This window comes from Stylophora pistillata, chromosome 12, assembly GCF_964205215.1.
Source record: "Stylophora pistillata chromosome 12, jaStyPist1.2, whole genome shotgun sequence".
Taxonomy (NCBI): domain Eukaryota; kingdom Metazoa; phylum Cnidaria; class Anthozoa; order Scleractinia; family Pocilloporidae; genus Stylophora; species Stylophora pistillata.
In genome coordinates, this window is record NC_142530.1 from 3,414,147 (window position 1) to 3,437,712 (window position 23,566).

The 23,566-nt window shown below is 38.3% G+C and overlaps 3 protein-coding genes across 3 annotated transcripts; 1 reads left to right on the forward strand and 2 right to left on the reverse strand.

Moving 5' to 3' along the window:
- Positions 1 to 86: 86 nt before the first annotated feature.
- LOC111323473 (putative citrate synthase, mitochondrial) lies at positions 87 to 9,924 on the reverse strand. Its single transcript, XM_022926831.2, has 11 exons — positions 9,766 to 9,924; positions 9,506 to 9,571; positions 9,267 to 9,374; positions 8,519 to 8,584; positions 6,563 to 6,604; positions 6,016 to 6,105; positions 5,292 to 5,480; positions 2,887 to 3,213; positions 2,248 to 2,346; positions 1,348 to 1,560; positions 87 to 717 (listed from the first exon to the last, which is right to left on the reverse strand). The coding sequence occupies exons 1-11, from the start codon at positions 9,814 to 9,816 to the stop codon at positions 553 to 555; spliced, it is 1,416 nt and encodes a 471-aa protein (XP_022782566.2). The 5' UTR covers positions 9,817 to 9,924; the 3' UTR covers positions 87 to 552.
- A 96-nt stretch (positions 9,925 to 10,020) lies between these two features.
- LOC111323482 (uncharacterized) lies at positions 10,021 to 18,381 on the forward strand. The gene is made up of 8 exons (XM_022926847.2): positions 10,021 to 10,190; positions 11,061 to 11,394; positions 12,891 to 12,965; positions 13,773 to 13,915; positions 14,504 to 14,798; positions 15,341 to 15,484; positions 17,494 to 17,667; positions 17,925 to 18,381. The coding sequence occupies exons 1-8, from the start codon at positions 10,129 to 10,131 to the stop codon at positions 18,177 to 18,179; spliced, it is 1,482 nt and encodes a 493-aa protein (XP_022782582.2). The 5' UTR covers positions 10,021 to 10,128; the 3' UTR covers positions 18,180 to 18,381.
- A 1,319-nt stretch (positions 18,382 to 19,700) lies between these two features.
- Positions 19,701 to 22,462, reverse strand: LOC111323502 (neuropeptide FF receptor 2). Its single transcript, XM_088741485.1, has 2 exons — positions 22,096 to 22,462; positions 19,701 to 21,531 (listed from the first exon to the last, which is right to left on the reverse strand). The coding sequence occupies exon 2, from the start codon at positions 21,398 to 21,400 to the stop codon at positions 20,261 to 20,263; it is 1,140 nt and encodes a 379-aa protein (XP_088597611.1). The 5' UTR covers positions 21,401 to 21,531; positions 22,096 to 22,462; the 3' UTR covers positions 19,701 to 20,260.
- Between the last annotated feature and the right edge of the window lie 1,104 nt (positions 22,463 to 23,566).

Genomic DNA, 23,566 nt, shown 5'->3' on the forward strand with positions numbered 1-23,566 from the left:
TTCTAATTTGCATCGCCCTGCCCAGTCAACTATACTTCTGATAATACCACAATGTGTGAGTTGGAAAATAAATTGATGCACTGATATGAGGGGCAAGTTTTTATTTGGGAAAGTTTGTGCAACATATACAAAATTCCAATCATTTCAAGAACTTTGGACTTAAATTGTGACAAGATTACAGTCTGATATCGAATTATCTATTACTTTATAGGCACACAAGGTGCTAACATCCCTTCGTCATTCAGTCCATATGCTGTCACCACCTATAATTCACTCTTAAATACCTGAGTATGTTTTGTTTTGGTGATAAAAAGTGCAGTCAAAAGTATCCATAATACTAAATAATCCAAAACAATTTTTCCTGTAATAAACTTAATTACCGTACTTTTTATTTTCAGTAGAAGCACACAAAAGAGAGTTTGGAGAGAAGAAAATGAAAATTAGAAAACAAATCTAAACACAGCACTGGGTGTTTTACTATTGCAGTTCCTTTTTCTTTATGCAGGCCAGCAGCAAAGATCCATATTTTGTTTTGAAAGTATTTGTAGTTGCCTATGAAGCAGCAACAGCTTTTTTGAGCAGTTCTGTCGTCATACTCTTGGGGCGTTCAATTGGGAGACCCAAAGCTCGAGACCAGACTAGTGAGGAAAGTACACCCAAGGCACGTGATACACCAAACAGGACGGTGTAGTAGTTCATTTCCACCAAACCATAGTGCTGGAATCAAAACAAAAGATAAATAAAGTTACCATGTCTTTACAGAAATGGACCCTATCAATTTCATATAATTGTTTAAATGCATCAATTTCATATAATTGTTTAAATTAACCGCCTCCTGGTTAGCTCAATTGGTTAGAGCGCCAGATTGTGTTGTGCGGGAGGTCAAGGGTTCGAGCCCCAGCTGGACTGATACTCGTGCTCTTAAAATAAGTGAGGAGAATTTGCTACCTTTCTATAATCAAGAAATGGATAGATATCCTAGTCTTCTCAGATAAGGACAAATAAACCATAGGCCCCGTCTCCTGCAGGGTTAGGGGTAGGAGACGTTAATTTCCCACGCACGAGATTACTGTGTTGTGGATGTCCTCCCCTAGGGTGGGATGGGTGGGAATTGGCCCTGAAAAGCCCCCATGGGGAGTGGTCAACTAATGTATGTGTAAATGCATCAAATTACATTACTAATATTACTTTTTTTACTATTGTTATTACAATTATCATTGAAGTTGAGGAAAAAAGTACTTTCCCACACTCAAATGAGGAAAATTCATTCTTGCTCTCCCCCATTCCTCCCTTATACTCCTTCCTAAACTCCCTAGGCCCTGCCCCAATTCCCACATCTTTAATTACCTGAAGAAGCACTCCACTATGTGCATCAACATTTGGCCACGGGTTCTTTGCTTTTCCTTGCTCCAGTAAAACATCTGGAACAATTTCTAACAGCTGACCACAGAGTTTGAACAGGGGATCATCTGGCAGATGCTTCAAGCTAAATTCTCTCTGGGCTGTGTAGCGGGGGTCAGTCTTTCTCAGAACCGCATGTCCAAAACCAGGTACAACTTGCTGTCATCAGAAACAAGGTGAAAGGAAAAGTTACTCAATGAAGCCCTATGAAACTCAGGAGAGATTCAACTTAACATACGTACTACTGGCCTAGCTGGAGTCTTGTGTGCTGATGCAAGGCTGCCCTAAATCTTTCCCAGGGCTAGTCTAAGAGTAATTTGAGAGTGGTTTGACTGATGTCAAGCTATTTTTCCCTGTATTGCTCTATGCACTCACTTGTGAAAGGCTTTAATTGGTGCTGCCATTCCCTCTCTCAGAATCTCTTTTTCACTAAGATTTTCAATCTGACATAGTCTTATGGAGCCTTCCAGATTCATGTGCTCACTGTGATCAAATTGACCATGTACGAATGTTTTTAATCACTACCAAGGAAAGCTTAACATTTGCCAAAGCCATACCCATCTCAATTGAGCTGCACAGCCAAAGGATAAAAAAAAGGCCTATATGATGAAGCCAGATAGCTTTTACACAATTAGGTATAGTAGTTCCCTTTTTACTAGTCATAGTTCTACCTAGACTAGATACAGAGAGATGCTTGTGACACAAATACATATTAAGTACCAAACTATAAGTTCTCCTTCATTTGATCTAGGGCAATCACCTCTGTTGATTTGTGAAACAGTGGTACACAACCAGTGTGAAATATTTCTAACCAGAATTCATTTGAAATTCCTGAATGGTACTTACTCCACCAGACAAGGTATTCCAGACATATTCCCTAACTTTCTCCTTAGATGGGTTCTCTCCAACATCTTTTAGCATGTTTGTGGTCCAGATTAAGACTTCCTGGAAGACAAAAAGGGAGTTTAACAATTATTGAACTATACTAGCAGTACGGGGTTGATATTTTCCTTACTAATATTTCATGAATTCACTTGATTACTCAAGGTATCCCTAGCACCTTGACAAAGCAGGAGTAAGATGCTATGCACACCACTTACGTGCAAATTTTTTTCATTCAATTGTTAATTAAAGTTTGGACCATGAAAAATATATTTTCCTGTACCCTTGAACAAGGACTCCAAATAGAGCAGATACCAATATAAAGCTTCTTAGCATAAACATTAATAAAATTGAAAATTGAAATAATGCAAAAACACAGGTCACCTTAGCCTAAAATGATTCAAAATCCTAGCAAGTTAGTTCTGTTTAATACGATTGAATAAATTTTGGTTGATACAAAGCTCACTATTTTGTCCCTAAATGTTTCCTCTGCTATTTCTAAAATCTGATGTAGTTTCTCGATCAAAGCACACTGCGAAAAACATGTGAATGGCCAATGAACATCACTGGCTGCAAGCTCTTTTTAAAAACACAGCTACTGACCTGATTAGCCAGGCCATGTAGGGGTCCCGCCAAACCATTCATAGCAGCAGCAAGGCACAGATAGGAATCTGACAGAGCACTGCCAACAAGATGGCAGGTATGAGCACTGACATTTCCTCCTTCATGATCGGCATGAAGAACAAGGTACAGACGCATCATTTCGTGAAACATGGGATCATCATAGCCAAGCATGCTGGCCAGGTTATCAGCCCAGTCCTTGTTAGGATCCACGGGAGTAACTTTTCCATCCTTGAACACATTTCTGTATATGTAGGCTGCCACTGTCGTGATCTTGGCAGTCACATCCATGGCATCATCAAAAGTATGCTGTGGAGAGAATCAAATGTTCAGAGATTTTAGGAGTAAAGAATATCAAGATAATTATGTCAATGTAATCACATTATAATTTATTTATCGTCAGTTACGTGAAAAGTGGTCGCATAATGTTCTGAGCCACAAGGCTCATGTATAAATGCTTGAAAAAAATGTTTGTGGATGATAAAAAATAAAGTCTAAATTTTTTCTGATAGTAATCCTTAGACTTTTTATCATCTCCATCCTTACCTTTCTCATTTCCTTTATTTCATTTTCCTTTTCCCTTGCATTCTTTATCTATTTTATTTGGTTTTGTGTTCTTGTTTTTCAAAAAAATCACTATTATAGGTTTATTCTTTCATGTACCTCAGTCATGAGTTACAACTAGCTGAAAAAACTGAAATTATAATTTAAAGGTTTTTCTGTTTTTCAATGATGTTTGCAGCATTAAAAAAATACTGATTAGAACTACTTCTTAAGGAGAACCATCTTAGATACAAGTACAACAAAGTGTTAGCTGCAATTTTATTCAGTGGTGCACATGTTCAGGCTTAAAGCACAAGCCCCTTCACATTACTATAATAATTATAATTTAATGCAGTGCCACATTTGTGCTGAAATTCAGTTGCTTCCAACAGATCATCCTATGTATCAATTTATTTCATGCTTGTTTCCACATATCCAAACTCTTTTGTACATTGATTCGTAATATTCTTTCACCATTTGCCTTTGGCCTTGCGATTCTGTTGTGCTTTTGGCTAACAATTCTTGTGCTATTAACCTTTAGTCTCAAACTATTTATTTGTTCTGACCTGTTCTAGAACCACATGTTATAAGTAAAAGAAAAAAATTCTGTCTGTACTGTTGAAAAGTACTAGTATATGTTACATTAACATAAATTTATAAATCAGACGGAGCGTATTCTCTATTAAGAATCTGTTAACAGTGAGCACTCTCAGTGAAATATGGTGCAAATATTTAGTTTAGAATGGAAGGCAGGTAGTTTTGAGGGTCTGAAAGACCACCTCTTCCTTGGGAGGTAAAAGTTCCCTTACAAATTTTGAGGTTCATCTTCACTGTAGTTTGAGGTCTTTACCAACTTATGTTGCTTTTTGTGGCTACTACCTCCCATAGGAGGCGAAGCCACAAATGATTTTTCCCTAAAAGTAATTTAATTTGTACAAATTTGAAGACCACCACATATAAATGTATGTTAAGAGTACATTAACATTTGTGTGAAGGCTACAAATGAATGGCCAGCTCTTTACAAGCAAGTAGATCTACCTCTTACTCTTGCTTCTGTTGAAACCTCTGTATTTAAAGAGCACCAAAACCCCCAAATTTTTTTCACTTAACGAAATAAGTGTATTTTTTGGAGTATTTCTGTGCAAAAATTTTTTTTATTTGCGCAAATCTTCAATTTTCTGTGCCCAGTCAAAATATGGAAAATTGGCCGCCATCTTGCACCACAACCGAGTTTAAAGAGGAATGGCTCTAGCGGGTGATGTGACGTCAAATCGAGAACATGGAAGTCTGCAATTCACACATTTTCACTTGTTTGGGAAGGTTGTAGTCAATATTGTCCGAAAATATGCCGACTAAGAGCATTGTAGAAGGATATAGCAACGTGTGAAATTTGCAAGAGGGTATAGTGCTTCATACATTCCTCATATAACACACCTAGTCGGCATATTTCGGACAATACCGATGACAACCTTCCCAAACAAGTGAAAATGTGTGAAATGGAGACTTAAATGTTCTTGATTTGACGTCACATTACCTGCTAGAGCCATTCCTCTTTAAACTCGGTCGTGGGGCAAGATGGCGCAAGATTTTCTGTACTTTGACTGGGCACAGAAAATTAAAGATTTGAACAAATTAAAAAATTTTTGCACAGAAATACCCAAAAAAATAAGCTTATTTCGTTACGCAAAAAAAAAATTTTGGGTTTAGGTTCACTTTAAGATAGGTAGTACTAATATTAATCATTCTTCACCTCCCAGTAAGTTGCTTTATGAGTTCCACTGGCATATGCCCTGGGGTTTAGGTGCACTTTAAGATAGGTAGTACTAATATTAATCATTCTTCACCTCCCAGTAAGTTGCTTTATGAGCTCCACTGGCATATGCCTTGGTGAATTTACTCTCACTGTTCATGGCGGTGATCGCTGCACTAAACTGGCTCATTGGATGCAGAGTCTCAGGAAAGTTGTTCAACATCTGTACGACATGTGGTGGCAAGTCAGCGTTGGCAGCCCATTCTTTGGACACGGTGTCAACCTGTTTTAGTAACAAAATAAACAAAAAAGGTCTAAATACCACTTTCCGCAAACCAATGGTAAAATTGAAGAACAACTCCCCAAAATATCTGTCAGCCGACTGACGGCCGACTGCTGGCAAACGAAACACAGAAAACACAACGAAAACAGAACAGAAACACAACGAAAACACAGGCTTATGCAATTTTGTTACTCATATTGCTAAATCAAAGTAAACTTTTTTAATTTCAGCAGAACAAACTGTGTCAGTCAGATACTACACATCAAGTTCACAAAAATGAAGATCGATATGGCCAATAATACCTCACACTCAAAATTTACCTCTGTCGTGTGCTGTTCGTCAAAATTCATTTTGAGGTAATTGTGAAAGTTCAAACTTACCAAGATGACAGTCTACTTTCTCGTTTCTGAATTTGTTTTCATTATGTTGGCCAACTGTTGGTGAACAGTCAGCTGACAGTTGGCTGACAGATATTTTGGGTAGCTGTTCTTCAATTTTACCAAACCAGTAACCAATAAAAATTCATCAAAGTCACCTGCTGTTTTGTTGGTATTTCTCCTGTCATTAATAGCCAAAATATTCCTTCTGGCAGAGGTTCTTCACCACCATCAGCCTTTGGCAAAAGCTATAGAGAAAGTCAAAAAGAGATCTTCTATCAAACACATTCAATGCATTCAAAGGGGTAACAAATTGGTGAGAACCAAAACTCAAAACGATTAAAAACAATTCTGTAAAAAATACACAAAAAATGCCTACATGATAAAACGGATATGGATAACCTTTATTTGTACTCACATTCATACTAGCTCTAAGCAAAAAAGTTACAAAATTGAAAGAAATTATTAGGAAAAAAATTGGAGTACTAGCAGCCAGGCAGCTAGAGTGGAGCCAGGCAGCTAGCCATGAGTTTCAAAGTCAATGTTAGTGTTCTTTGGCTAATCTGTGACATCACATGTGCCATGTTTAAATACAAAAAGAATACAAAGGGGAGAGAAGTAGAGAATTATTGCAATCTGAAATTTAAAAATGAAAGAGATTTTCTTTGAATAGCTTCCACATGTGCATTTAACAATAGAGCATACCTTTTGGCATTCTGGAATTGTGTAGCCTCGAAATCTAATTCCCTAAAAGTTGATTAAAAGAAAAATTACACACCCTTAAAAATGTTCTTGTCTGACTATTTTCTTTTTGAAATTACTGTAAGGAAATCTAATATTACTTGAAATGGAGAGTTTAGTATCGGAAACTTAACAAAAATTAATATCCTGCTTTCTTACACCCTTGTTTAAATTAAAAACTCTGAATAATTTGAACAAAAACTAGCATTCCTTAGTATGTAAAGACTTTTAGTAGTTTTAGGCCCCATTTTTCAAACCCTCTAATCGTTCAAGCCAATTTCCTTTTCCCAAAAGGTTTACAAAATTGGGATTTCAATGTGTTGTCTGAAGTACAGCACACAAGCTGTATCTCAAACCTTGCCCATTTAATTGTTGTTATTAATTATACTTTATTTCACGACTTGGGCAGTCAGAGGGCCAAGAACTAAAATCAACAAATCAAAATGCTCTGTTGCCGGTCAATATTCTCTAAGTATTGGACCAGGCACTGTCCTGAATGGTCCCAAATGATACCGCACTTGTGTCCCTTTGAACTTCAGTTGTATAATATTTCTCTTATTAACCAAGCTTGCTCAGGACCATACTGGAAGAATATCGGCCCTTGGGTCGATATTCTCCCAGTACGGCCCTTGCGCTTGGCTAATAAGATATATTTATAACATAATGAATATAGTTTGAATTGTCTAATTGGTTAATTCAGTTTCCAAGCAAATGCTTTAAATATCAGATTATAGATCATGCATGTAGCTAGTTATGTCATAAAAGCAATAAAACAGATTTTCCCAGCTCTATAATGTGATAAAGCCACATGGGATGTGGGGAGAACAGGAGGAAAGCTTATAAATCCCTCATCTTAAACACGAAGGCGCGCTATAAAACGAGAGGTCCCCTACGTGCCTGGTAGACGAACAAAAGGAGCTAATGAGATGTTTACTTCCACCAGCATGGTGGCAATGATGTAACGTGCGAACCACTTACTTCGATTTCAAATTTACTGCCACAAATAAAGACAGTTTCCATTTGAGAAAGGAAATACAAATCTCGAAAATTCTTGTATTGTGATGAAAACATAAAAGAATTTTGAGGAATGCACCCACTGTTCACTACTTTGGATCAGCTATAGATCAAGCTGACTTGACTCTTGAGTTCTACATCACACGACAGTTGATTGACAAATGGTCCAGAGGTACTAAGGCACCTCTCCTTTTATAGTGCGCCTTCGTGTTTAAGCTAGGGATTTATAAGCTTTCCTCCCGTTCTCCTAACACCCTGCATGGCTTAATCATGTCATAGAGCCCACACAAATGTATTCTATTGCTTAAATAATATTATAAGTAATTAACATCTTGATGATTTTTAGAGGGTTTGGTGTTCGATCACTTCTTAATTCATTAGAAGATGACAATCTGATCAGTTCTGTCCCCTTTCCTGCTCAAGCAGGGTTCGTACACTTTTGACCTGTTAAAATTCCATGACTTTCCATGACTTTTTCCATGACCTTTTGAAAGATTCCATGACAAGAATGCAGTGTGAAAGAATGTTTGCAAACACTCTCACAATGCGTGCTTCTGTTTATTTCTAATGAAATTAAATCTGATTTTTGGACTCGTCAGCTAACTTTTCAACTTTGGGTCTTATTGCCTTTCACTCATACAGAGCATATTGATTTTCCATGACTTTCCATGACCCACACCTAAATTTCATGACTTTCCAGGCCTCGAAAATGAAATTTTGAAATTCCATGACTTTCCAGGTTTTCTATGACCTATACAAACCCTGTCAAGGCCACACTTAGGGCTGGCAAGACCTTTTCAAGACTGGCAGGTTCTTCCATAGTGGGTACAAGGGAATTTCTGATCAGGGTATTTCAAATAATCACAGAATATTGTATTCTTCTGAATTCAACTTTTTATTCCTTACCTCAGCTGCATCTAAGTGTGAGGTTTCTGTCACTAAACCTTTGATACCTCGCATACCACCATAAACCTAAAAAAAAAACCGAAAAAGGTTGCCTTATCAAATGCTTAGATGGTGATGTTTAATTCAATGTTCTGGTTGATTAATATAACTTCTCAGTTGAGAGCACCAGAACCCACAACCACAGCTTACCCAGATTCCTTGTTTTGTTTTGTTTATGTGAGAAACTGATGATCAGATTTTAAGGAAAGAAAAAAAAACACAGAATTTGAGAGATGGACAAGTAAAAGGGTGAAATTTTAGGAACTAGAATACCGGTAAGCCAATCTCCAGTTGAAAGAATAATTGATTGAAACAATACTGACCAACATTCAATATTAACCATTAAATATTATGGTGATTCTAGCTAAAGTATTACTACAATGACATAACATTCAAAAACTTTCGAATCACTTCAAAGAGTATGACCGTTAGCACTTTCTACAATCAACCCAGATCAAAATGCCCCTTTAGTACTCTGGTTGAACTTTATGTTTGGGCCTTGAACCGGAAGGTAAAAATTAACCGATAAACACGTTAATTTATAATTGTTATATCAAAATCTAACATCAAACGAAGGAAAACGAAAGGGAAAGTTGGATAAGATAGTTTAAATTATCATTAAACAAATAATTCAGTGTACTAACGTGACAAAATCTAACAGAAAATGTGACGCATTTCTTCAAATCGTGACATGAAGTGTGAAATGTACCTGGTCCACTGTGTACTCCCCTAACGATTTATCGCCGTAGGTTTTACGGAATTCTGCGACTTCTTTCTGTTTCTCTGGGACTATACGATACATTGTTTCCTTCAAGCTCTACAAAGGAAATTTGGACACATTTTTAAGGATAAGGAATGCCAGAGAGGAACAAAGCGAATGTTGCCAATTTGAGGAAGCTAAACTCGAAATGTCTGCATAAACAATTGAAGTGATAGAACTGGACGTACCAAAGTTTGAGCTTGCGTCGACTGAAGACGTACCAAACTGCCTATCAGCCCTTGTTGAAGAGTTTGCTATATAATAATTGCAAAACAAAGTAAAAAAAAAAATTACAGATATTGGTAACAACGATAATGGTAACTGCTATAGGCATCTCTTGTTAATCACATGTACTACACGCATGTTGATTCGCAAAGTACATACTTTTTGGAACAAATCTTTGTAACACAAACAGACAAAAGCGAGTTGAGACTATAAAGAAGCTTACCGTTGTCTGTCCAAGCCTGGACAACTGTTTCCAAGTTCTTAAAACATTCATTTTGAAAAGTAAAACTCAGCGATATCCTTCGCTAGTAATCCCTTCCCCTCGGACCAAGCGATAGGAGTGCGATACCGGTGGACGTCATAAGAAACGGAGAAAGACTGTGCACTAGTTGATGACTCAACCGACAAAGGTCTGTTTCACCTTTGATTTCCTTATATGTTTGATTTCCTTATATATTTCACTTCCGGTATAGTTACAGTGAAGAAACAGATTTTGCGTGACTTTCGAATCATCGCTTACTGTCGGCCAATCGAAGAAGGATTGTGATAATTGCTCGTAAAATAACCCTTGTTACGCTGAATTTCAATGGCCGAGGAAGTACGAAAAGTTCACATCAATGTCGAAGAATCTGCTGTAAATCTTAGCACGTGAGTTCGTTCTACAATGTATTTTTGTTGTAAATTGTGTTCGTTGATTTTATTGCGCGTAATTTAATTGTCTCACTATGTTTTTGACACTCTTGAATTTCTTTTTATTTCAAAGAAGTCGTCCTACGTAAACGTATTTTATAAAATTAGATTTATGTAACCGGTTGCGCAATTAACACTATTCGTCGACGATGTAACGCAATCGATACTTCGTACTGCAGTTGAATAAGTTGGTTTTGAAAGCTTCTTTTGTCGCTTGAATGGATTTTGAAGGATCTCTTAGGAAGGTACTTCGTTTTTCACATGTATTGTTGGTGCAAACACCAGACAACGCTGAAGATAAACCTGGAAGGATATTTATATATGGATACGATGTAATCTGGATGAACGTGATGCACAAGTTTGAGCTTATCACTAAATATAGGTTTTCTGAATATTTTAGGAAATACATGTACATCGCAATTTCAGATGCATTTAAACTGGCGTATCAGGCCCAGAGAATGTTTAAGTTCCCATCAACCAACCGACTCATCTAGATACATACATACTGTCTGAGTGGTTAAAGGAAAACAAACTTGTGCAGTGTGAATGGATCTCGGGAAAAGATTCTTGCAGTCACAGATTTTTACTCTATAACCCCCACCCTCTCTCTCATCTCCCATCTTCCCCCCCCCCCCCCCCCACACACCCCATCGCAATGTCCTTGGAATGTGTAACCACCCTACCTTTTGGTCAGATGAAGACTTTCAATTTTCAGTTTGCAGTGAAAGTGTCATGATCCACATCTCAAGTGAGTTGTTGTGAACAAAAAATAGCACACAGTCATTTTCAAAATATGCATTCTTTTGTGTCCCCATGTTCTCACTGAAGTGATTACTCAGAAGTCGAAGATAAAGACGAGGCATCACCTCTGAATGAGTCCAGTCCACTGATCCCTTCAGTAAATAGTGAGGAACATGAAAGAACAGGAACTGTATTCTCTTCAATATTCACCCTTGTTTCGACTATGGTTGGAGGAGGAATTCTTTCATTACCATTTGCATTTCAAGAAGGAGGTTTTATCATGACATCCATAATCTTATTCTGTGTCCTTATGGCTTCCACCCATGGTGCTTTTCTTGTCATAAACAGTAAGAGATATTGTCAGGGGAAAATAACAAATATTGAAGATGTGGCTAATATTGCCTTTGGAAATAAGGGAAAGGTAGGTTCAGTTATTTTATCTTGATTGTTCAAGTGTTAATCACAACCATATTACAATTTCCTCAAACATGATTGGTGCATGAATTGATCACAATAACCATAGAAACAAAAAAAAAAACACAAAAAAACTGGGAAACTTCCAAAATGGAGGAATTTTTTTACTATAGACATCGTCTTTATGGGTGATTTTTCTCTAAATGTATTTGTTTTTTTCTTGAAACTGTAATGGTTATGATTACTTGGTAATTAACAGAACTTTGTGTCATCTAATTCAGTCTACAATCATACTGTCTCACAACTGATAAATTAGACTCCTACTATGCAGTTGTCTGATTTTCTAACCTATCACTCAAGTGATGACAGACCAAACTGGACTCTACTCAGTCCTGTTACCATTATTAATTTGATAATGGGAGATTGATGTCTAAGGGAACAACTCATTGATAGTGGGGCTCCCATGCGTGCTTTGCGCTTTGCGCGTGTGGGGCAGAGCCCCATACCCATGGAATATGATCAACCTCTTTTCGTTTGGTTGTCACGTGACTGACCGAGCGTACGTATGTACGTACGTACGTGCCTTTAGATTGCACAGGTAGGGTAGGGGAGACTATCAAAATGAAGGAAGGGGTGACTCAGGCGAGTCTTGGTAAATGCACATCTTTTATGTTATCATTAATATTACGAACTTGGGAGCTCCGCTTCTAGGCTCAGCTAAATTTATACATTAGACTTATGACTGAAGTAAGTTAAATTAACATTTGACTTGATGATATAAATGAAGATGGTGAATTTTTCAACCTGGCTCCAATTATTCAGAGTGTGAATAACTCTATTCACTGGATAAACCTCTGTCCAGTAGATAGCTTAGTATCCTTTGTTAACCTTTATCTGCTGGCTAGTGATTTATCTGTTGGGTTGTGTTATCTGCCCTTTGAACAACTGAGCCCTTTTGTATTAATTTAAAAAAAGGAAGAAGATGTTGTACAGTGAATGACACAGACATACTTGGAGAAAAGAGAAGTCCAAGTGCTCCTTATAGGAGTGGAACCTACAATCTTTTGATTAGTACTTTAGATGCTATACCACTAAGCTGTAAGAGAGTCATGGGAGATGAGGCTGTTTAACCAGACCCATGGTGACAAACTTCCTGCATACCGCTAGGATAGGAATGTTAATATGCGATACTTATATGCAGTGATGGCCCATTTAACCCTTTCTCTTTCAAGATCTTATTAGTAGTTCTCCTCACTGTTTGCCATATAATTCAGTCTTATGGTGTTAGTTGGAAGAATTTTGTACTGAATCAAGTAATAATCTGCTAATCGATATTTTTATTCATTCTCATCACCTGTCAGCTTTATATAGTCACATTGTAGCAAAAAGTTCTGTGTTTGTTGTTCGTGGGAGTTACAGGCTGGACTAATTAAGTTGATACTTACTTCTAATGACACTTTTTGTCTTATGGTCAGATGCAATTTGATTGTTTTTTGTTTTCAGATTTTAACTCAAGTGGTCATTATTGTAACACTGTTTTTGTGTTCAGTTGCGTACTGGATTCTGATCACAGACCAGGTTAGTGTTGCAGCAGTTTATTTTTGTTTGTTAGTTCAAAAAGAAAAAAAGTTGGCTGGTCTATCAGTGGCATACGTACCCTATTGTTTGTCCTTCTTGTTGTTCAAATATCCACAGAGAAGATGATTTTAGACCCAAGCACCTCACCCGTTAGATATCTGATCATGATAGAAGACACTGATGAAATTTTAAGCAGTTCAATGGGGGAAATTTTTGTGAATCATGAACAAGACTAGTGGATTACATGTTGTCATGCATCTGTTCAGTAACTAATCACACCTGACATCAAAATGTGGTTAAGAACAAACATCTTGACGTCTAGTACTGTTCTATAGCAAAATGGAAAAATAAAGAAGCCAAAAAATTGTCGATGGTGACATCATCAGTGCTTCTGGCCTTCACAGATCATTAGTGGTAAAGCCTGTTCATGAGCCAAGTGGCCCATTGGGCCAGCATTTAAATCCAGTTTCTGTACCATGAAGGGACTAAGAGTATTTCTACTCCCCGCTGGATGAAATGCTGGTCCATCACAGGGCTTGATGGACTTAGCATCCCCCCCCCCCCAGCATTGAATTCGCTGGTATCCATTTATTGTCCTGGGTAAAGAGAGGCCCTGTGACAGTAAAGTGTCTTGCCCAAGAACACAACACAATGTCCCCGGCCAGGGCTTGAACCCAGACCACTTGATTCAGAGTTGAGCGCACTAACCATGAGGCTGCCACGCCTCCCAGATCGTTGATATGAACCCATTCAATGCATGCATGATTCTGATAATTATTCCAAAAATTACTCTGAATTATTCCATAGATCCAACCAATAATTGTTCTGCTATGTGGCCGTGACTCGTTCTGGTCAAAGAAGATTATCATATTAACAATACCAACAGTGGTCATCTTCCCAATCACTCTACTGAAGAGTTTGAGTGCACTTAGGTTTACCTCAGTTTTAAGGTAGGGGGGAGGAAATTTTACCTCTGACTATTTTCATATTTTACTTATAATAAGTCAACTATTTCGTTGTTTATCATGGTATTGTCTAGGAGAATTGCAAAGGAGAAATTGTTCAGCAAAACCTGAAGTATAGATTCAGGGATCCTCTTAGTAGCTATGAAAATGTCTTACCTCTGCTATTCTGCCCCTGTCTGACTATGGTCTGTAGATCTTAAGGCTTCAGAAGGCAAAATTTGAGATTTTTTATACAAAGTCAGAAAACGATATCGTAGTGGTAAGCAAACCATTCAGAGAGTGATCCCATTGCGTTAACGCGGCCTACTGACAAAGGCGACAAATCGCTTCACTACAAGGGGTTAATGAAAGTCATCCTTTTCTGGTTACGTTTAGCGTAGTCGTCAATAACTGCATCAGGATCCAAGGATATTCCTTATGAATGAAGAGCAACAGGGAAAAATAGGGGGCGTGCCCCCCTCACCCTCCCCCCCCACCCCCAATCCGCCCGTGATGATCTTTTTAGGTGTGACTTGTTATAATTGCTAGTTGCCGTCAGTAGATACTTGTTTTTTTTTTTTTTAATCTACCCAGTGTCATATGTGTAGTGTTTGTCGCTGGAGTTGTGATTTTCAAGTCAATCATAAACGACGTTGGAGGCCTGGTGGATAGTCCTACGAATCCAGTGCGATGGTGGCCAGATAGCTTTGGCGGGCTCTTAACAGCTATCTCCATCGCTGGCCTCACCTTTTCGTGTCATTTCAACATCTTACCCTTGCATGGAGAGCTGCGATATCAAACTCGTGCAAACAAGAGAATTATTTTGTACACAGCAATGGGGATCACTTATACACTCAATGTTCTTGTTAGTTTCTTTGGATTTTTTCAGGTGAGCTAAATTGTTCTGCAGTCAGATGAAGAAATTATGTATTAAAGACGCGATCTAAATGCAAAGAAACCTTGACGAATTTTCTTGCACAAAAAATGCTTTACGGGTGATTTTCATGCCTTTTTTACTTGAGTCTTACGCATTTACAAATAAATTTGTCCTATCTCTCAGTTACTACGTGCGTCATAATTGGTCAATTTAGCAGGCTGTATTTCACTGTACGACCTGCTAAATTCAAAAGTTCATTTGAATTATTTGAACCAAGAGATGTATTAAATATATCACTTACTTCGTTTTCTCAGTCCTTACTTTAAGTTACGGAACCTCGTGTTTCCGCCCGAATTTACAGCCAAAATATGCCATTGAATGCTAGTGACTAGATCGTGTCTTGTCTCGGTCAGTTTTGCATCTGATTGGCTGACAGGCCGGGGTAAGTTTTCCATACCAATAGCGGGAAATAGGGAAGCAAACCATTGCCACATTGGATTACTTTTAAATATTTGATTCAAATGACTCTCAACTTTCTAAACATTTTTTCACAGTTCAGACAGTTCACTGACCAGGACATTACAAGAAATTATCCACATGATGATATTCTCATTAATATTGGACGTGTGGCTTTAGCGCTGACACTTCTGCTGAGTTTTCCACTGCTTATCTTCCCTTGCAGAAATGTTATCAACAGGGTATGATACAAAAATATGTTATTTCCTTAAAGATATGTGGCGGATAATGTCCGTCTTGCTGAGTTAAAAGAAGTCATGTCCAGATCGCGGCCGTTTTTACCAGTTTTGTTAGTCTCACGCAGTTTTTCAAGTTTTATTCTGTTGAAAGACGAATTCTCTCAAAATATTGTAATGTATCGTTTGATCTTTTGGCGTTTGTCTTCCTATGTCTACCTTGGTTCATTTTCCGAATGTTTCTTTCTTTATCGCGAGGGAGAAGTATGCTGCCAAACCTCATGATTTTTATCTCCGCGAAAAACCACAAGACTTGCTTCGCAAACAGCCGCTGCTTGGTTATCAGAATATCATTATTGAAGAATACCTTTTCGTGTACCTTTTTACTGTCAAAAGAGATCATCGAAAAGATGGTTAAAAAGAGGAGAAAGCCTTTATTTTACGTCACAGGCAAGCGGCCAGGTTGCCTAGAAAGATCCAAAATGGCGGCGTCCATAGTTAAATTTTTAGCTCATTTGGAGACTATCTTTAAACAGTTAGATTACTCTTGGGAGTCTCAAAAGAAAACAAAACAAAAAAAACTCGGCCAGTTTTAGTAATCCAGATATATTTTTGAATGATAGCGATAAAAATCATACGTTTTCTGAAGCATAATTCTCCTTTGAGCCTTTTTCTTATGGCACAAACGAAAATCATGGGAAATGTTAAGTCGGGGAATAGAACCAGCTCTGGTTGGTCAGAGCACGACACATGGGAAATAGAAGGAATTTTGTTTTATTCCCATCTATGGAAACGTTTCACGTTATAATGTTCATGTAAGTTATTCATCCCAAATTTGATGTCATCATTAATTACTATTATTTATTATCATTATTATTATTATTATTATTATTATAGTTAGCTGGTTAACTGTTATACCCATGAAAGATCTGGGTTACAATCTAAGCAAGCGAGAATTTAGAGACGCCATCAAGATTAGATATGCTGGGAAATCTCCGATCTACCGAAGACCTGCGCATGCGCAGATTTCTTTGATGTTGACCATGCGATGATCTGCAGGAGGGGTGGTTTTGTGATTCAACGTCACAACGAGCTTCGAGATCTAGAAGCTGACCTGCTACGCATAGTATCTAGTGATGTCGAGGTGGAGCCGATTCTTCAGCAGATAACTGGGGAGACCTTGAATAGGGTACGAACAGAGCCCCCGACGCCCGTCTCGACATGCACGCCCGAGGTTTCTGGGAGCGACAGAGATCTGCCTTCTTTGATGTTCGGGTATGCCATCGAAATGCAGAATCCTACTGTGAAAAGACTCCCGAGCAAGTTTACAGGCAGCATGAGAGTGAGAAGAAACGTCAGTATGCCAACAGGGTCATGGAGGTCGAACAAGGAACTTTTGCGCCTTTAATATTTAGTACAACAGGTGGAATGGGCACAGAATGTAAAATATACCATAAACGTCTAGCTGAGTTAGTATAAAATAAGAAGGGAGAGAGCGATGCAAGCACCATGTCATGGATTAGAGCCAAGGTGTCATTTGCGCTCATTCGTTCAACTTTGCTATGCCTGAGAGGATCATGATCCATCAGAAGAACCCCCGATATCATCGACTTGGACTTCTCCCTCGACAACGCTTCCGCCTGTCCAACGTAGTTTTGTGAATTTTACCAAGTTTTGTATATACTTTCCCTTTTTTTTTTGTTTCTACCTTTTTGTGAATTTATTAAATTATTACGACTATATTTTAGGGCTAGTGTAATTTTATCTGTTGAACAATAAAGACGCATTTTTATTTTAGCATCAACAATAATAATATTGATGATGATGAAAAGGATTAGATTGTAAATAGGATTTTAATTGAAATCGGAACTACTATTAGGTCGTTTTTACTTTTAACTTGTAAATAGTTATTTGCTTTGAGTGTTAATAAAGTTTGATATTTAAAAAAATTATTATTATTATTATTATTATTATTATCATCGTCACCTTTATTTCCTTTTCATTTCTTGTGACAGTTGATTTGGCGGATAGAATCCAAAACTCTTTTGCAGTCCCAGCCGTCTATGGCATCTCGCTCACGGGAATATCTTAGCAACGCCACGGGCACAGGTCCTTCACAGTTAATGTGGCTGGTAGAGACTGGGCTCCTAGTCTTCATCGGTTATATTCTGGCGTACTACATTCCCCAAGTAAGTTGAAATGCCGTGAGTTCTGTGAATTACTTTCGTGTGTAGTTATGTTTCCAATGCCTGTTTACATACAGTTAGTTTTAATAGAAATTTTGAAATCTGTGCACAGCGGTTCTTTAGTGGGCTCTTAACGACTTGTCCCAAAGGAAAGAGACGATTTTGTTTCCAAAAAGATCTGAATAATGAGGGTCTACTCGTTGGCTATACTGAAATATTCAGCCTTTGTGCTGAACATCAATTTGTGAACTTGTTTTCAGGTTGCTATGGTTTGGGGATTCGTCGGCGCTATTGGAACCACCATTTTAATCTACATCCTTCCGCCCGCATTTTATCTACGTGTACGCCTTCATCCACCCCGACCAGACCTTAAACAAATAGCGGCCTGGGGCCTAATGCTAACAGGATTCGTTGTGCTTGTTGTATGCACCTATCAATCATTTGCAAACGTCATCGATCCCATTCCTAAATTGGTGCGGCCACATGACCTTAACAACCACACAACATCTGGATAAACATCCACGCCAAAACACGCCACAAGTATCGCTGCTTTAGTATTGCACGACTAGCCAGAAAAGTCACGTGACGAACCAAATTGACAGGTGACAATAAGAGGCTTTATCTCCAGCTCCAAGTGGCTGAAGTGTATATCTTGATCGTCAAGGAACAAAGAATGCTATATGGAGCGTTGAAAATAAATTTTAGAGCAATGTTCAATTGAGTGTCGAAAGTACGTGGGATTGATTTGTTTTAACTTTACTTCGCTTTGCGATTGGCCCAGAAAACTAGCGCTCAACCAATCAGATGCAAAACACAAACCAAGTACGGGGTGACGGAGTCTTCTGATGTGACACAATAACATATACCTGATCTTTCTCTAAGGCTCTGTGATATCCCAATGGTCCCCCCCCCCCATTGGCAGTCAATGTTTTATAGCCCCCCTCCCCATACTCTGGTAGCGTTTCTGATCCCTCTCTGTTCCTATGAAAACCATGTGATCTGCCCCAAAAAAAATTCCTCCCACCCAAACCCCCACCCCCACCCCCACCCCGGCGATAAATATTGATTGGTCTCTTCTTTTTTTTTTAATTTATTCACAACGAATTTTTAATTGTAATGCGCATTTTATAATATCCAAATGTTAATTTGCGCAATATAAATATTAAATTATTATTATTATTAACAAATTTTATTTTAATTTATGCACAGCGGCATAAAATTATTCTCCCTTGTTTCTTATGTTACATACTATGAATGATGTTTTCATTCATAGCCTCAATTTCTCGACAAAATCATTATGGTATCAGATTTATTTTGAACTCGATTGCCGCTGCTATTTATATTTTTGGTTTGGCCAAAGGAATCATGGTAAATTAGCCACCGTAATGATTACAAAAGCTGACGTTTCGAGCGTTAGCCCTTCGTCGGAGCGAATAGAGGAATTGTGGGTTGTGTGTGCTTTTAAAGGCAGAAAATGGAGCTACGTTATTGGTGGGAGCATGGCAACGAGAAAAACATGAATAAATTAGTGGAATGAAAAGCGTTCGTTGATCCCTGTGGGATTTAGACTGCCGGTTTGAAAGATGAGCTTTTGTTCAAGATTTTTACGGCTTTCCGTGCCAACTAAGTGCAAGGAAAGACCGCAGATGGCCATGTGTTGCTTAGAATGATTGGGTAAATTAAAATGTCTAGCGACTGGTTTCGATGTGTCCTTGTCATTCTTTTCCACGTCTAGGTTTAGAATAAGTTCGTTGTTTAAGCGTTTTAATACAGTTTAAGAGCACGCTTTTAATTCAGTGTTAAAGGAATATGGAATAACGCTGGCTTTTATAAAGAATTCCCGTAGTTATATTAGCTCTGCGTTCGAAAAGTCTCCCGTATTCCTTTCCCCCTTTTTTTTGTTTCCGTTTTCACATTTCCAAAAGCATTTTGAGTTATTTTCCGTAAACTCTTTGAGATTTTACGTCAGATATTAGTGCGCTCAACTCACTAAAAGAAAGGAGAGAATGAAAGAAAATATTTTGAGAGCAGGCAAATTTCCCAGACTTAACTTCTCGTATGTTTAATGTCTTTACTTACATTGAATACGAAAGCGCGACGTAAGGCCCATTTACAATTTCATCTTAGTTTATATTTACCACAGTTTCTTTAGAAACCTACCCCCTTAAACCGAAAAACCACGTGATTAAATTACTGGCAGAATTTTAAAATTCCCTTGCGATGATAGCATATTAGTTTCTTTCGTAGATCAGGGTCCAAATTGCTTTTAATCGCTCACCCAAGAATACAAAATTTACATTTTGTGTTTCTGCCATAGCACCAGCCACGTGACAGAAGTTATCATTCAACTGCCTAACAAAACTGTAACAGGCACCAGCTCATAAATTTCATTAACACCAGCTGTCACTCATAAAAAATGACATCATTTCTTGTGCATTATAAGTAAAATTTTACAGTCAAGCTCAAAAGCGATTAACACCGGTTTTTCTTCTAGAAAACTCCGTAAATTCACACCTTGTAAAACATTATTTATGCAGGACAATGACCGCTGTATAACATTACCAACATTTTTTTTTTTAATTCCTTGTTATTATTTTCACATCGAGGATGATTCTCGATTTTCATTATTGGCGTGGTCAGACATTAATTCTACATCTGGGATGGCAGTTAGCGAAGGAATTGCCCGAAGCATAAAATGCGGTTTTTGCTCTTCTGTGCTCGCTCGCTTGGTTAAATACCACTTCTTTTTAAATTGCGGCCTTCCTAGTTTTGGAGGTCGCTTGCAACGTAAACCGTACCAAACCTCGTTGAAAATATCGCGATACCCCTCCCGGAAGCGATCGTTTCTGATGACAAAGATGATGGGGTTGATCGAAGAATTGCAAAATCCGCACCAATACGCCGCCACACCGAGGCCGTAAGGCAATTCGGAAACACCTGCATTTCGAGTTGCTAACACAATCAGGAACACAAATGGCATCCAGCAGAGTATAAAAACAATCAGTACAAGTAAAAGCGTGTATATAATGCGGCGCTGAACTCTCATTACTTCAAGCCCCCCAGTTGTATATTTAGCAATCCTGTTCGTATGCTTGCGAACTGCGAAGAAAATCCTTATGTAAGCAATCGTCATAATTAACAATGTAATAACATACGCGACTAGCACGAGAAATAGCAGGTAAAGCCTCTCCAAAGTCGTCCTAGGATAGGCAAATCCACAAGAGAGAGTACTTGAGTTGTAGGCAAAATGTCCCCATCCTAAGACGGGCCCCATTGAAAGTGATGTCGACGAAATCCAGACAAATCCGATCATGTACCTTGCGCGGCGAATAGTGATTGCACGTGCGAGTGGCTTTACCAACGCATAATATTGTTCGATGCTCATAATTGTTAGCGTGAAGATTGAAACACAAAAGAAAAAAGATCCTAGAAATCCGTGAAGTTTGCAGAGCGATTCCCCCATAATCCATTCACGAGAAATACATGTGACGAGCGAAAACGGCATTGCCAACAAAGTTACCCCCAAATCGGCGCAAGCGAGGTTCATAATAAACATATATCTAGGCGTCTGCATGTTCGAATTTCGGTATACTACTATGATATTCATCGTATTCGCGACAATAGCCACCACCATGATTAAAATCAGCGATGTAGCTTGAAATGCCGCTTCGATAGGACGATATTGAATATGTATTTCGGTTGAGTTCATATTTACGTCTGTTCCTGCCAATATCATGGGAAGAAAGAGGTCATTTCAAAGCATATTTCCGTACATGGGCTGATATAGAAGTTATTGCTGCTTCACCATTTAATGAGAAGAAATATTGTGGTACCAATCGATGATATCGAAGCGAGTCCTTTGATCTTCTGCACAGATGATAAATATTATGACATATGAGTTGAATCGCTCCAATGGGGCATATGCTACATCAAAGCTGATACATGTTTCCAATAAAACCCAAGTTAATTATTGGTGAAAATTCATCAGATCTCTGTCCCAACGTTGCAAATATTAAAATTTAAAAAACCAGCAGGTGACTTCCAGTTGTTGGGGCTTATAAATTTTCCTCAATCGTCGTATGTCAGTTTTTGTCTCGTAGCAACATGTTTGGCGCGTGAACAGGTTTATTCCATCAATGTTCCCAGTCAATATTTAACTGGTTTGACACCTTCGACGTAGGTGAAATGTGCTTAACTCACCTTTCAACAGCCTACGGAAGTTAGAGAGAAACAGCCCTTTCAGATTCTGCTAATGGTAATCTATTGTAAATAGTTAAGCCTATTATCTTAACTGACCAACAATGTCGCGCCGGCATCAAAACAAAACTCTTGTCAAAGCTGTTAACTATAACTAGATGATTTTTCAAAAATGCAAATTCTTGTCTCTAGCTTTACAACTGACTGAATCAACAATATCAACTTTTTACTTACCTTTTAGAGATTGAAGGGTTCATTCATTCGAAAATTCCTTTTTCGAAATAGAGGGTGTTTGAAGAGAAAATGAAATACTTAACTGTCGATATTTTTTCACCACTGTAAATTTAAAATAAGCAATTGCCGGTATTCGAGAAATTTCACAACTTTTCCTAAGATGGCAATGACGAACAAACTATTTAATGCGAAATGTAAATCGAACTAATGATTAAGTCTGGTTGACAAACTCCTCTGGGAGTTCCGCGCAATTAGCAAGCCAATGAAAACATCGTGAAAGGTACTTGAGACCATTCGAGGTCGACAGGGTCAACGGAAAAGTGCCAATTCCGATCGAGAACAAGATGGTGGAGTTTCTTAGGTGTAATATCAAAACAGGAACAGGAAAAAAGTAACGTAAAGAGGATATTTCGCAAGAACGAAAAAAAACCCACCTTCAATCGACGCATGCTACAAATATTGACGGAATTTTGTGGTTTAATTCATGTTAAAGTACAATCCAAACACAAAATGCTTTATCTTAGGCGTAGTTTATACGTCGCGCTACTGTCGAATTTAATTCAGACAATTTTTTTAAAATTCGTCTGAATTAAATTCGACTGTAGCGCGACGTATAAACTAGGCCTTAGGCCTGGTTTATACGTCGCATTTAATGACACGAATTTAATTGATGAAGTTTTTTTCGTCTGGGAGACGAAATTAAAAGTCGATTCATTTTAGACGTCGAATATAATTTCGATGTCGTTTTGTGCCTGCATTGACTTTTATCGGCGGAGAACTTCCAAAAACAGCATGGCGGCGTTCAGAGAGGCAGTAATGCTAAAAATTGCTCTGGCGAGACGAAGGCGTAGGAATTTGTACCAAATTTACCAAGATAGATGCTTCTGGGTTCCGAGGAGTGGATGTTCGTGTATAAATTCTTGCACAAGGAAGACAGTACCCAACTCGCTTTCCCGGCTCCCATCCCTCCGCGTCTTCATCCAGTTCAGTCACAGAACATTCCAAACGAACACATACAGGTCTGTCACATCAAATACAACTGTTTTTCGTTTTAGCCTCGCGTGTCCAACAAGTCTGACTCCACGTTTTTCGGAAAAGGGCTCCTGCAGTCACCAGGCCTGTGTAGTCACCATGTTCTCTATTTTCGCGGGAACTCTTCTCCCCTTACGCATGCCATGCAGGTGAAAACTGTGAGCGTGGGCTCAAAATTAACCGGGGGAATAATTTATGTCGTCGCAAAATAATGTATGCATTTACTTCGATGCGACTGAAAGGTGACGTATAAAACTGACACGCATTTCAGACGTTTTATCCGTCTGGGGCACACGGATAAAACGTCTAGGACGAATTTAATTTACCAGACGAATTCAATTCGTTTTAGACGTCGCTTTACTGTCAAAGAAAATCGCTGGAATTAAATTCGTGTGAATTAAATTCGTCTCTAATGCGACGTATAAACAGGGTCTGAGCT